Below are 15,635 nucleotides of genomic sequence, written 5' to 3' on the forward strand. Positions count from 1 at the left end.
CCAGAAAACAAGCTGATAACTTGCTGCTGCAACTAGACAGCTAAATGAAATAAGCATACTCAATTGATTGTTGGGTGGTAAATGTGTCATACAAGAAAGAATGACAGGTGTCTTATTTTTTATCCTTTGAAGGGAGGATATTAAGGAGAAGAGAGACACTCTTGCTCTCTTGCTTTCAAAATAGAAGTATGCTTATTTGCAAGAGTGGAAAATGCTTAAATGTTTTAAAGCCCCCCTTCATTCCAAAAAGGGGATTTGCTTGTGTCTTAATTTGGAATTTTTAGCTTAGTTGTGCATGTGCAGTGTTTGACACGAGAAAGCTCTTTTCCCATTCATGTGCTGAAGAAAGTCACTTTAAAGGCTCAATATACGGGATTCAGAGCATTATTATAGAGTAGTGCTGTCTACCTGAGCAGAGACTGAAGTCCGGCTGCGCATGCATTTTAGTGCATGTGAGTCTCTCTGTTGTGTTCCACTGGTTAGGTAATGGCCGCCCTCGGCATTGCGCTCATACATGAGTTACTGCTGATAACATCCTCCCAACCCACGGGTAATCGTGGCAGCGTAGCACCCACCCACCCTCCGATTCGCCCTAAGTTTCACACTGTTAGATCTGTCAGTAGCGTTGCCATTGTATGCGCTGTTAGCACCGTTAGCTGCTAGCACTGTTAGCTTCTAGCCGCTGGCTCAGTCATTACTCTAGTAAGAGTTAAGATTAAAATAAAATGTAATAATAGTAAAGAGCATATACTGAAGTGAAAAGCTGCTCATTTAAAATGATAAGAGACGCTTGTAAACCTGTATCTAGAGGCAGGCTAGCTTCTAGCTGTTAACGCCCGGGTTAACAGTTCTTTATGCTAAACTAGGTTAATCGTTACCTGTCTCCAACTTCGTATTAAATGCACAAATGTGTCCATTAAGATTTATGAGAAATGTGTCATCTCATCTAAATCTTGGAAAAACATAATAATCATGTTCCTCAAAATATTGGACAATTTCTGTAATAAGATGCTGAGCAAATTAATGCTATTGTCAAGAAAGATAGATATTAGTCTTACTAGCATTACTTTAGTCGCAGTAGTATACATATTTCGTGTGTACAAAAGATATGTAATTTATCCAAAAGTATCTTTCTGCTCATTTTATCCTAAATTATAGATAAATGGCCAAAAAAAAAAGAAAGTAGGTTACTCTTATTTTGAAAGCGAAGAGCAGAGTCCGGAACTAAAATTCTTAATGAAGTTTGGACAGCCTCTCTCCTTTTCCGACACACACACACACACACACACACACACACACACACACACACACACACACACACACACACACACACACACACACCTATTTTGAAGCCTTGTACCGCCTCATTTTAAAACTGTAACTTTTCATCAATGATTCACTCTCTTAGACGACCTTCCTTCATGAGCGTAAACAATAAAAAAAAAACCTGAGCTCAGATCAGCTTCCGCTGTCCTCGAGCCTCCTACAGCTCTGTTAGCTTTAGAGTCTCCTGAGCAGAGCGCGCACACAGACCTTCTCATCCCACAGGTGAGCAAACTGTTGCCTTACAGGTTTCACACTGATAACCCAGATTATCTGTAGAGTGCCTGTTTGTTCATAAATTACATCGATTATATTTATATTTTGGGGGATAAAACATGTGCCAGGATATTTGTAGTTTCTTACTTTTCTCCTAATTCGCATTGTATTGTTCTTGTTAAACTAATAAACTAGCTAGAAACCTTATAGTGCTGCTAATATTAGTATACTGCTGCTAATATATTCAAATAACATACATGATATCTGAATTACTTTAGTTTATAATGACCTCAAGTTGTTGATCTTCCTTGATATCACTATCAGTCTGTGCAGAGTTCAGGGTGTTTATTTTATTGGTCTTTGAAAATGTGCTTATTCAGATCACCAACTTATTTAATAAGTTACGTCTGTCTTCTTTCATTCATAATATTGGCTCTATAGTTAACTAAATGGGGAGTTTATATTTAATTTGTGGCCAGACATATTGTGGGATTCCTTGACAATATATTCCTGAAAAAGTCAAAACGATTATGGGTCTTTTGTGTCAGGGTTCAAAAAAACAAACTTGCCCTGTCTGATGCACTGTGGCAGGTTATTGGAGTTGATTTGGTGGTTCAGAGTCTCCTACCCCTTCTGAGGAATAAACACAAAATAAAATTAAACAAATCATTGAGTGTTGTTAGCAAAGAAGGTAGCCGTAATTGTTGTGGAAGATTTAAAAAAAAAAAAAAAAAACATATCAATTGTGCATGATCATTATAACCTGCAGACATGTTCTCTTTGTATGCCTGTATTTTTTAATGAGGACTCAGATCAATTTGGTGGATTTTATCAATTTTATGTTGCAATAAGTCACTTATCCAAACTGCAAAAGAAAAGCTGAGAATGCTTTGCATATGTATGTGTTGCATATTCTATTCACGTTTTTGATTGAATTACATGTACATCAAGTCCAGCTTTGCCCTGTTTCCTATTCAGAATGCCAATCATGTGTTATTTCACATAGATTAATTTGGGAAAACTGCCATAAACATGAGTACAGCTTGGTAAAATGGACAATGCAAATAATGTAAATGCACTGTAGACTGAGGTGACTTAAGTATTGGAGTCTTTTCTTAGGGAACAGAAATAAGTTAGCAATAACATGTAGAATAATTTACAATGGGGGAAATAAATTGTCAGAGCACAGCTTTCGGCTTGAGTACAATAAAGTGTTTAGTCCAAAACGGGACTCAGTGTTAAATCGATCTTTTTAGCCCAGAAATTAAAACTACAGATGCTTGTTTTTTTAATCTGCTATTAACATTACGTTCTCCAGATAGTTGCTTTGAGTGTTTTTCAGTCGATACACAGATAATTTGGTGATATAAATAATTAATTAGATTTCATGTAGTTATGTGTTGCCTCAAAATGTCTGGGCATCACAACTGGGCATCACACAGTTTAAATGTCAAATTTGGCTCCTCCATCATCTTGAATTAGAGATAAATAGATAAACTGGCTTGAAGCTCCTGAAGGGAAGAAAAACTGAAATCATGGGGACGTTTGTTTCATTTCTGTGTGTGTGTGTGTGTGTGTGTGTGTGTGAGAGACCTTTGCCAGATATGATAATGAAACAACAATATATATTTACCATGTAAACATGTTAACTGATACAGTCCACCCACACACATAGAGAATATGTACACAATGTCCTTCATTGTGTTTCTGTTGTTCCAGCATCTTGTTCCTTAAAAACCAGAACTACAAGCTCATCTGGATCCTTAGGTTGTCATACTGAGGTCAGCAGTTTATTAGGACACACACACATACACTGAGTCCAGGCTCATGAGAACACATCTTATCTGTGAAATGAGAAAAAGCTGAAGAGATAAAGGTTCACCACCACAGGGTGCATCCTGCACAGCTACTGACCTCATGACCCTCAACATCTCCTCTCACAGGTCTGTGAAACACTGATGCTGGACCAGTGGGAGGGGAATAGATAATGGCCATGGCACACTGTAATGTGAGTGTATTTGTGTTTGCATGATGCAATGTTGCCTTATTTCATTTTGGGTCATGTGACAGGGGTTCTGCCTGCAGCCAATGACGTTTTAACTCTATTTCCAAGAAATGGATGTTTAATAAATATCTATTTCATTAGTGATACATCCAGGAGATCTGAGGTGAATGTGGTTGTTTGTGTTTTAGTTTACACAACACAATTTCTTGTAATGTCAAGATATCTCCACCCCCCCCAAAACAAATTCCTCAATATATTAGATATATCAAACGGATGATCCCTAACAGTGGGATCTTTTCATCAGATGTTCTGTAATTACACAGTGATCATGCAATGAAAGGAAATGTGACTCAGATCCTCGTGATTTTATTGTAAGGCTGAATATTATTTCCCTTTTGGTGCCACTGTTTGCGTGTCATAAGTTCCTGGAGATCATTTTGTCTCAAAAAAAGAAAATAAATGACTGTTGCTGTTAATGGAGAACGAATGATTTTTCTCTACTAGACTGTTTGTCGCACAGCTACGTTAAACTAGTGTAATTGAGGCCAACCTGACACTAAAGCAGTCATGTCTGAAATCTTAAAAGCATAAACCAAATTGTCTAAGTTTTGCTTTACAATCTGAAAAACAGATTTTCACAAAAGTTGTTTAAAGAAAACTGACATTTACCCCTTTAGTTAAGGGAGTAACTGGCCTGTGTATGTCCCATCATCATTGTAATTCACAGTCAGGTTGTTTGCCAACCAAAACAGGACAGAAGAAGCTAGTTTAAGGGATGCTGATGTTAAATGGTGCAAGCAATTTTAAGTTAATGCAGCCTGATCTTCTTTCTTTTGTTGACTTTTGTTGTGTTTTTTTTGTCCTCCAGTTGCGGTCACCATCGTCCTCTCCTCATGATGATGTCAACCTGGGACCTTCAGCAAACCCTCAGTCAGTAGCTCTGCTCTCATTAATCCGCATGTCTTTATATTCACACACAAAATATACAGCTACTAACCCAGTAAAAATAAACATTGCATTGTCTTTGCTAAAAGTGTATTTCCAGTGGTCTGGATTAGATATTTTCAGAAAACAATGAGAGGCCACTGTTAGGAGAATGGTCCATTTGAACTAAGTACTGTTTGCTTTTTGTCAGTTGCTTTTCAACCATATGTAAGCTATTACAAATATAGTACTTCAGAGTTATTATGTAATTCTGTCCACCATTTAATAGATTACTCTCGGTCTTGTTTCAGTGCAAGGCCCACTGACTTTGACTTCTTGACCGTCATTGGCAAAGGGACCTTTGGAAAGGTAACACTGAAACAATTACTTATTTATGGATCTATCTATCTCTTTATTGTTGAATAGATATCTTGTGTTTTTCTTTCAGCAGTTTCCTGCATCTCATTCAGGTTACATATTCACCAGCAGGGAAAGTGGTTTGAACTAGACTAGTTCTCTGTGACACCAGGTGACGATAATTGCAGGAATTAATGGTGGGTTGTATAGATTATAAGTTACTATCAGTGGTACTCTCAATTAGCAGCAGCTGACCTTTTTAGACAGAGGAGGGAGAGAAATAGTGAGCTGTTGCTGACTTTGCAGTCTACCTGCTGACTGCTGTCTGATGAAAAATGTGCTGCCTGCTTCATGAATCATTTACTTTAGAGTCCACTGAGGCCTCTTAAGGTTGACCTGATCATCATCCAATCAGACGTGTTTCATATAAGGTGTATTCCTTCTGTACTAAACTCTTCATGTGTTTGCGTTCCTTTGTCAGCAGGATTGTATTTCTACATAAAAAGCAATGTTTATGATGTTTTTGTTGGCCGCAGGTCAATGTCAGAGCTTGTATCAACACACTTCTCATATTTGTCAGTATCATCTGTTTCCACAGATCACATATCTGTGTTGCGTTCTCAGAGGGACTTGATGTAATGTCGTGACAGCGGTGTGTCGAGATGATGGCGCAGTCTGTTTACGAAACAAACCACTGACAAACAAACCTCCATGCAGGTCCTGCTCGCCAAGCTGAAAGCGGACAACAAATTCTACGCTGTCAAAGTGCTGCAGAAGAAAGTTATCCTCAAGAAAAAAGAGGTGGGCTCTGCTCCAGCTGATCCTCGCTGGCTCCATAATTTCCTTTCCTTTATGAACGAATGAGAGTTTTGATTTTCAGAGGCACACGTTTTTAAATTCAAATCAATAATACAATGTTGCCTTTAAGCATACGATGTGATACAAACTTACCAACTACGAAATACATATATTACTTCTCAAGTGATCAAGCAGACATGATTTTTCGCGATTACGACCAGGATGTTAAATTATATACATTTATTTTGAATTACACAGTACTCCAATGTGCCAGGCTAAAGTAGATGAAGATGGAAAATAGCTCTATGAGCTAAGAGGAAAATGTGTGTGTGAGAGAGAGAGTGTTATTAGTAAACAGTGTTTTAGCCCAGCAACATGATCTCAATCTTATCTAATCTCCAGCTTGTTCTGTACAAAGAGCAAATTTTACAACTCCCAGAAAATAAACGGAGCCACTTCTTTGTTCTTGTCTGACAACACAACGACAATATCTGATCAAACACCCTTTTCCTCCTTTGATTCGTTTGCTTCTGCTGAAGAAGTGTTTAATGTTTTTTTTTAGAGAGGAAACGATTGGTCCGTTTACTTCTCCTCTTTTAGTCTATTTATAACTCTCCGAAATTTAAATTGAATCATCTGCCATCCAGTCCTAGAAAACTGATGAACCTTTCCGTCATTAACAAAGATTCAGTGTTTCCATCAGCCAGGAAGAGAATCTGAAACAGCATTTAGACAATTATTACGCATTTAAACTCTCAGTTGATGACCAGATTAATATTGTCTCGTCTTTTTTGATATACGTTACCTGTAAATAAAGAATTAGGTAAAAAAAACATTATTGAACAATACAATTGTGCAAAACACTTTTATGTAGTGTGGAAACTCCACATTGTTATCTGGACAACATGCCTTGTCAAATGTGATCAGATTATTATTATGGTTTTAATGTATATTTCAAGAAAAATACTTCTGAAGAAAATGTAGTTATGCTCATTTACACTGAAAGGGATATTACATACATACATTTTTTTTTTGAAAAAGCAAGAAATAAAATATTTAAACTGCAGATGTTCAAACAACTGACAATATGTACTGCATACTTCTACTGAACAGCTAAAGTACTACAAATAGGCCTTTTTCACAGCAGACATGTTGACTTGTCATTGTAGGAAAAGCCCAGGTGTTAACATTAAGATGGCTCTGTTCAATTAAAGTGACAGTGACATTGAGCTACCGATACCAGGACCATGAAATTAAAGCAGCTACATAAAAATGAATTAATCATTAGATTCATTATTTACACCTGTGCTTTTCATTCTGTGAAAATTGAACTGTACCCCACAAACATTAACAAATACACTTGAGTACACAGTGGTAATGTTCAGGAAAATGTGTTTTCTCTACGATTGGTATATTTGTGGCATTTTAATTAAATGTAGTCATCACTGTCTCACTCTGATGTCTTCTCTCTTTTTAGCAAAAGAACATTATGGCAGAGAGAAATGTACTGCTGAAGAGTCTGAAACATCCCTTTCTGGTTCGGCTCCACTACTCTTTCCAGACTCCAGAGAAGCTCTACTTTGTCCTTGACTATGTGAATGGTGGAGAGGTATGTGTCTTTAACTAAATAAATAGTGAAAGAAACTTGATTACCATATTTCCTCAAATAAGCACCAGGGCCTGTATTTACCTCAACAGCAACTCTGTTTTATAAGTAGGGTTGGTCATATTTTAGTACAAAACCTAGTTCCCGCTTGACCTGTTAAAGATTACGCTGTTATTACAAGCTCAACACTTCTCTTAACAGTTAACAACAGAATTATATGTTGCACGTTACTACAAACTGCAGTTGGCTGACACGCACACACATAGACCCGCAGTGACTGAAATGCCAGTAGGCAATAATACTTTAGATGAGTACCTTAATCCAGAACAACAAAGTATTGAAAATAACATGATTACCAGTATATTGTTGAATGTATTAATTTAAAGAGGTAGAAATGTACACAGGTGCCAAGAGTTTATCTACACTTATTTTTTCCCTGGCCTTAATTTTTTGGGCTTTATCTTTTTGTGTTGACCCGTTTTTAATTAGCTACCATTTTTTATTTGAGGTAATGTTTGATGGCATAAAGTTAGAAATGGTGTGCTAGCTGTTTTGGTGATCATTTTCAACTTAGCTGAATGTTAGTACCAGTCACCATGTTCATTTTCAAACAGTAGATGTCATTGTCAACACCTCGTAGACTTTATAATTCAATTTCATCTCAGAATGGGTCGAGGATGTGTTTAGCCTAGCTTAGCATGAGTAGGAACCTGGGAGATACTGTGAGCCTCTCTTCTGGTTGCAAAAATAATTCTGATTGTATAGAAGTCTATGAGAAAATGAGCCTATTTCTCACTTGATTTATTACCTCAGTAAACATTGTAAACATGAGTTTATGGTCTCAATTGCCAGTTTCAAGTCTTCTTCAACACAGCATGCTGTTCATTTAGTTTAGAGTCAAACAGACTACAGAGCAGGGAGCTCTTTAGGGCGTGGCTACTTTGTGATCACGAGTGAGACGAGTAAGAAACTTAAAAGAAATCTATCATTGCATCATATAACATAATATCATTGACTTTGATCCCTTCTATTCAGAAAATGAATACATTTTTCAAGGTAGATTATGTGTGTCTGTTTTTACGCACATGCTTTTGAACTTCTATCTTTTAGTGAGGACATTTATTGATATAATGCCTTCCTTAGCTCCTAACAAATGTTTACCTTTACCGCAACTTTTACTTAAACCTTAATGCTTTACAATATTATTCCTAAACAGCCTTTTGAGAAAGTGGAGACCACACAAAATGTCCTCATATTTTTTGTTTATTCAAAACTCAGTTTGATCCTCAGAAATAAAGAAAGTAGAAGTGTACACACGCACACACACACACACACACACACACACACACACACACACACACACACACACACACACACACACACAAACACATCTGTTGTGTTTCCATAACGGCCCCCACCCCTGTAGATTTTATCAGAGAGGTTTTACATGCAGCCAGTAAAGTGTGTGTGTGTGTGTGTGTGTGTGTGTGTGTGTGTGTGTGTGTGTGTGTGCTCTGACTGCACAGAGAACAACATCCTATGTAGAACAACATAGAACAACATCCTGATAGAAAGGAGGCAACAGGATCTTTATTTTAAGAAGCATTATAATGGCAGAACTGTTATCATTAGAAATATGCTACTCATTTTCTCACTTATGTGTCCATTTGTATAATTGGACCAAATTGTCACTTAATTTGCGAATATAGCTGTATACAGTCTATTGGACAGAGCCAGGCTAGCTGTTTCCCCCTGCTTCCAGTCTTTATGCTAAGCTAGGCTAACAAGCCGCTAGCTGTAGCTTCATATTTAACCTACAGACATGAAAGTGGTATCAATGTCCTCATCACTCAAGTGTATTTCCCAAAATACTGAACTATTGCTTTGATAAGTAAAAATGCCACACATAACATCTTCTATTTTCTAAAATTAATTCCTGGGAAAACATTTTTAAGACTAAGAATAGTATTTAGTTTATTTATTCTGCCAGGGTTGAATAAGTTTGTATGGCTATTAGTGTCAAAAAGTCCACATTGTGAATAAACTGGAGTAAGACCTGGTTTAGCATCATATCATGTTATTCCTGTACATTTTGGTTCCTTGTTGTTCATCTGGACACAGCAGGTTGCACTGTAACAATGTCCAAATGAGTAATCCTTTATTTACACATATCAAATACAGTCAGACACAGCTCGTTGGCACTTTGCTGTGCATTTGTGCTTGTGTGCGGATGATTGAGCGTGTTACACCACACCCTAGTTGAAAGAATTGTATTTTATTTAATTTATTATAATGTTTGGTTTTGAATGTTTGGAAAATAATATCTTCCCATACTTCTCTGGGTTTCTCATGTTTCATTCTGTCACTTTGCCCGTCTCTTCATCCATCAATAATTCTTTGTCCTCCTCTAACAACTAAATGTAATTTTGATTTCTCCCTCCATCCTCTCCATGCTCTGTCTATCTGTACATCCACCTTTCTCTCTCTCTGTGTAGCTGTTCTTCCACCTGCAAAGAGAGAGGTGTTTCTCCGAGCCCAGAGCAAGGTTCTACGCAGCCGAGGTAGCGAGCTCCATCGGCTATCTTCACTCTCTCAACATCGTTTACAGGTCAGAACATTTATGACAATACCGTTATGAGAGTTGGCTCCAATCATTATCTATTACTCCTGAACACAAAACAGTAAATTCACAAATTATCTATTGTAATAATCTTGTCATTGTTATCTGTTGCAGAGATCTGAAACCAGAAAATATTCTCTTAGACTTTCAGGTGAGTCCAATTCCAGTTTTTTGTAAACTTCAACCTCCTCCTCTTTATGTTTTAGTCTTTTTTGCATCGCATTATTTATTGTTGTGTGCAGGGCCACGTGGTGCTGACAGATTTTGGGTTGTGCAAAGAAGGTATAGAGCCTGAGGGCACCACCTCAACTTTCTGTGGGACTCCAGAAGTGAGTAAAGAATATACATATAAATGGGAAAAGGACATTAGATGATTTATCTGTCATACAAAATACAACTGTATATCATAAATGAGTAGGTCTTTTATTCCAAATTAACAGGTTACAACTCAACAGTGACCTCAACATCACTTTTTTTTTTTTACTGACTAAGAATTGTTGCCTTTTAGCCTAGTTAGAAAAGCCAGTTGTAGAAAGAGGATTTGTCCATGCCCTCTTTTTCTATCTGTTTTTCTGTCTGCAGTATTTGGCACCAGAGGTTCTCCGTAAGGAAGCATATGACAGGACAGTGGACTGGTGGTGTCTGGGAGCAGTGACCTATGAGATGATCTACAGCCTGGTATGTTAGTTTGCGTGTGGCTGATTGGTACGGTATCCCTTTTTAGAAGCATCTTCATGTTTGATTAGACAATACATACAATATAATCCTGTGTGCAACGTCGACATTTTCAGTGTCCAATAAGAACAGTTTCAGCATCTAGGGACCATGACCACATGCTTAGTACATTTCATGGTGACCTGTCCGTCAGATTTAGATGTCTTTTATGTACAAGTACAGGATTTGTCCTGGTAGTGATGCAAGAGAAAAGGTCAGAGCATCTCTAAAATATTAGGATTCATCCTCCTGGGACAATAAATGTCTGCAGAATATTTTAATAAAAAATTGTCCCTTTGAAGCCAAGCAAGCAGTCTGCTAGTCAGTTAGGCCACCGCCTTGGTTGAGACTAAAATGTCAACTATTGGATGGATTGCCATTAAGATTAGTTTCAGACATTCATGTTCCCCTCAATGAATTGTAATTACATGGGGACTCTTTATCATTTCCTCTAGCACCACCAAAAGGTCAACATTTTAGTTTAAACAAAATTCCTCAGATTCCTATCAGCCTCAGCTGTACTTTCTGTTTAGTGCTAATTAGCGTTAGCATGCCAACACACTAAATTAAGATGGTGAACATGGTAATATTACGGTATCTGCTGAATATCGGCTTGTTAGCATAATGATATTAGCATTTAGTTCAAAGTACTGCCGCTATGCCGGAGTACAGTCTCGCAGAGCCATTTGCTTGGCTGAGGACTCTTGTTTACACAAATAGAATATGTCTATTTAGCATTTATGTATTTCTATATGAAATGCTACTAATATATTATATATAATATACTGTTTATACTAAAGATGTTTGTACCCCTCCCTCCACTTCAGCCTCCTTTCTATAGCCGTGACGTGGATGAAATGTATAATGGGATCCTTCACAAGCCGCTGCCACTTCCTCCGGGGAAGTCTGACGCTGTCTGCTCTCTGCTGGTGGGTCTTCTGCAGAAAGACCAGCACAGACGCCTCGGGGCCATTGCCGACTTTGTGAGTCTGTCTTTCAACTGTTGCTACACATGAAAACAGGCAGTTTCCCAGACAAGAAATAAGCCTAGTCTTAGACAAAGGATGATCAAACCTCATTAAATGCTGCTTTAGTCAAGGACTAGGCTTATTCTAATTTTGGGAAATTAGCCTCTTACAGTATGAGACCTCTTTTATAGAGGTTTGGACCTTTTCTGAGAAACCTCTGAGAAAATTTACCAAGATGACATCACCTTCATTCTTTATTTCTCATTGTTTAAAACAACATAGAGTGGCGTGAAAATCTATATTGGAGTGCCAGTTTGTCCTCATAAATGTGTTTTGGGATTTTTTAACAGAAGGAATGGAAAATGCCAGTATGTACAACATTTCTCTATTTTATTTACAGTTAGAAATAAAGAACCACATCTTTTTCTCTCCAATCAACTGGGACGACCTTTACCACAAGAGAATCACTCCTCCTTACAACCCAAATGTGGTGAGTTTTATCAGGTGTCAGCTGTCTGTATGTGTCAACTCATCTATTACTTGCATATATATAGTAATGCTTTATCAGTTACATTGATTGTTTCATCTTTCAGAGAGGCCCAGCTGACACTCAACATATTGATCCAGAGTTCACCAGAGAAATGGTTCCTAACTCGGTGAGTCGAAGCCCGGAGCTCAACGCCAGCAGCAGCTCCAACAACGCATTCAATGGGTTCTCCTTCGTCGCCACTGAGGACAGTTTTCTTTGAGGCAGGAGTTAACTGTTCCAATGTTTGAACACTGTAATTGGTTCAGCGGAGTGAGCACAACTCTTTTGAGTCTGGTGAGAAAAAGAGCTCCTCATGTACTATTGACGAAATCCCACGTAGCGTCTATTATGTTTGACTACTGCAAGGATTTCAAAACGGTTCCTCTTGAGGGTGTAGCAGTGAGGGATCACGCCTGCAATGGACACATTTAAGGTTAAAATATATAACACTTTTTTTGCCTGGAAGTCACAGGTCTGTTCTTAGAGAGATAGCGAGGATCATTATGAACGTGCTACCTAATATTCATGGCTGGCAAGAGGTAGGAGCATATTTAAGATGCAGTGCAAATTATCTTTATTCCATTCCTTTACAATGGAATTAAGAGTGTGTTTTATTATTATTATTTTATAAACAGATATTGTCATATCGTGTGGAAAAAAACACAAAGTTGTCTTCCTGTGTACATCCAGACTTAGAACCTACTTTTCCTGAAAAAGGGCGCTAACGCAGGCAAAATCTCTGGGCAAAACACAAATGGGCATGACCATCGAACTTTCTGCAATTTTTGGTGACCACAGAAGTTGGTGAAAACCAGCCACAGCTGCAAGAGGTGTGAGTGTAATCCTCTGTCATGGAGTTTGCTCTGAGTGGAAGGTAAATAATAATATTAAAAGTAATAACAAGGACATTTCTGAGTATTGAATAAAGTTGCTGCTGTGTAAGATCACGGACCATCACAGCCCATCTCTCAAATGAGAGACTGCAGATGAAACACATGCATCACTTGTTACAGTGTGATGACTATATGTGTTTAATCTACACAGAAAAGATCTGACATCCTACGTTCATCAAACAAAACATCAGTATTGATGTTTCTGCAGAACTCCCGGTCACTGGATTACACTCAAATGGATGATATTGGTAAAAAAGTTATTTTGGTCACATTAAAAATTGTATTTTGATGCACATGTCAATCTGCTGTTAGTCTAGATGAAAAAAAGTGTTGCAAACAGAAAGAAGAAAAACGTAACATACATGAAAGGTGCTTCATGATTTTGGAGGGGTCGGTGTCTGTGCGTCTCTGCCAACTAAAGCCACAAAAATTGCCCTGAAAATAGACCTGTGCCTTAGGAAAGTTGCCGTTGTTGTTGTCTGTCTCACTCATCCCTTTTTATAGAAAACAGATCTGAATGAACATATTTCTTATGTGAACAGGAACCTAATAACCTCTGGGTTTGAAACAGTGGATGACATACGGACGACCAAACCAAAAAGGCATTTTTTATATTCTGCTTTAACAATGCAATGTGTTGTATATTAACATCAGCTATCCACAAACAATTATCATCACACGCTTTTGCCACTTTGATGGGATATGCTAAAGAAAAACTGAGATGACTGGCGGGCTCTTCTGACTTTTACACTGGGTCAGATTTCACAGGGAAACTGCTGCATTTCCGGCACAAACTGCACTTTGTAATCGTCAGTATAGAGTACATAACATTCACTTTTCTTTCTACTTTCACAAGATGGTTGTGATCTTCTTGTATAAAGACAGCTAAAGACGTGACAGACTGATGATAAAATCACGTCCAATATGTTTTGTTCTTCATCAAAGACCAAAAGAAAGTCCTCACCACAGTGGTCTTGTTTGTTTTATGGCAATTAAGAGTCAAAGTTAATTTGTAGATGATGCACTGATGTTAGAAAACGCTCCTTGTAGCACCTTTTAAAAAAAAATGTCAGTCAACTACTTGCAGTGTGCACAGTGTTTATTCTGTGGACTGTGGTTTTCTATTTTGTAACTGGGAAACTGGGAATAGATAATTAGATAGAAGATGGTGATATCTATTAGTTTTGTTTCATGACAAATGCTAAAATAGTTAATGTTATATAGAAAATACTGTATGCAACATACAGTAGCAGCTTATTATTATTTGAAGTGCCTTTCTGCCTTGAATATGAAGTTGGTGATTGATGGTGCTTGACGTTGGCAGTAACGGGTGATACACTTGCATCTGAAGTCCTTGCAATTTCTTTTTATTATGTAATTTATATGTATACTTAAAGCCCTGCTTGTACACCCGATATTAAAGTCGCTCTTCTCTTCCAAATCCTGAACATATCATGTTACCTTCTCAGAAAAACTTCTGCTTCTAAAACTGTAACCCTGCATACCAAGCTGTTGATCCCTGACTGAACCTGTAAACAGAGAGACTAAAGTTAAAGGTGCTGGGTCATGTGTGTATGTGTATGTGTGTGTGTGTGTGTGTGTTTGTGTACATAGAAAACGTGTTAATAAATCAAATATATGTCAAAACAGTTATGTGTTCTTTTGGATGAGCCATTAAACATGTGTGCATAACAGAAACAGTGTTCAGTGACCAGCTTGTAAATGTTGCATGTTATCAAAAATCACCTCTCCTGAGTGATGATAACCTTTGCTGTGATTACAGGTAGACTATTTATCTACGTAGTAAATTTTGATTTGTGTATTAAGCAATTATTGCTTCACATAACTTCTGAGATAGAGTACATGAGGGATTAATACAACGGTTGAGTTATTGTCAAGTGGTGGAAAGTAACTAAGTACATTTACTGAGGTACTTAAGTACTGTTTAGAGGTAGACTTTGAGTATTTTTCATTTTAATTTAGATTTATTTTTTATATTCTGCTTATAATTGTTCATATAGCCCAAACGATTAGCTTCTAAAACAATTTTTGTTTTAGTTTGGAATTGAGTCTTTCAAGTTTTAAATTCATATTAAATTAAAAAAAAAAAATTCTCATGTAGGATAATTATTTCAAACTAAAAATCAACTTGTTTTAAGAATTTTCTGAAAGTCGTCTTTTTCGTTGTTCTGGTGCCACGACCTGTCTCATTCTTTCAAGATGCAGACACTGATTTACAGAACATTTATATATATGAAAAAAAGGAATATTCTTATTGTGATATAAAATAAGGTTTAATAAGGCCATTAACTGATGCGCCCTTAAATTTACTTATTATGCTGATAATAAAAATCGAAATACTTTTTCTCCATCCCTTATTGAAACCACTTGCACCCTTTAAGCTGTGTGTGTGTGTGTGTGTGTGTGTGTGTGTGTGTGTGTGTGTGTGTGTGTGTGTTCCCAAAACTGTAGTAATTCATGTATGAGGCCAGCAGAGCCTTGTGGGATTACGGAACCATAAACAAACAAATACACACTCAGCAGGCAACAATGTTGTAAACTCTATCTACAAGAGAGCAGCAGCTGAACATTGAAGCACAGGTGTGTGCTTTTGTGTGTTTTATCTGCATCATACTTTACATGAGGGCTGCATGGTGGTGTAGTTATTGGAACTGTAGCTTC

The 15,635-nt window shown here is 37.4% G+C and overlaps 1 protein-coding gene across 2 annotated transcripts; it reads left to right on the plus strand.

Moving 5' to 3' along the window:
* The first annotated feature begins 1,292 nt into the window (after window positions 1-1,292).
* On the plus strand, window positions 1,293-14,600 carry sgk2a (serum/glucocorticoid regulated kinase 2a). 2 transcript variants are annotated; one of them, XM_068733100.1, is made up of 14 exons: window positions 1,293-1,548; window positions 3,259-3,320; window positions 3,483-3,547; window positions 4,413-4,474; window positions 4,780-4,837; window positions 5,543-5,626; window positions 7,101-7,232; window positions 9,725-9,837; window positions 9,964-10,000; window positions 10,092-10,178; window positions 10,432-10,527; window positions 11,391-11,546; window positions 11,932-12,021; window positions 12,125-14,600. In XM_068733100.1, exons 3-14 carry the CDS (start codon window positions 3,527-3,529, stop codon window positions 12,278-12,280), a joined length of 1,092 nt encoding a protein of 363 aa, XP_068589201.1. In that variant the 5' UTR covers window positions 1,293-1,548; window positions 3,259-3,320; window positions 3,483-3,526; the 3' UTR covers window positions 12,281-14,600. The 2 variants fall into 2 exon arrangements, with proteins under 2 accessions (XP_068589201.1, XP_068589200.1); XM_068733099.1 differs by lacking the exon at window positions 3,259-3,320.
* The last annotated feature ends 1,035 nt before the right edge of the window (window positions 14,601-15,635 follow it).

This window comes from Cebidichthys violaceus, unplaced genomic scaffold, assembly GCF_023349555.1.
Source record: "Cebidichthys violaceus isolate CVI_PGR_0920_01 unplaced genomic scaffold, fCebVio1.0.p SCAF_6, whole genome shotgun sequence".
NCBI lineage: Eukaryota > Metazoa > Chordata > Actinopteri > Perciformes > Stichaeidae > Cebidichthys > Cebidichthys violaceus.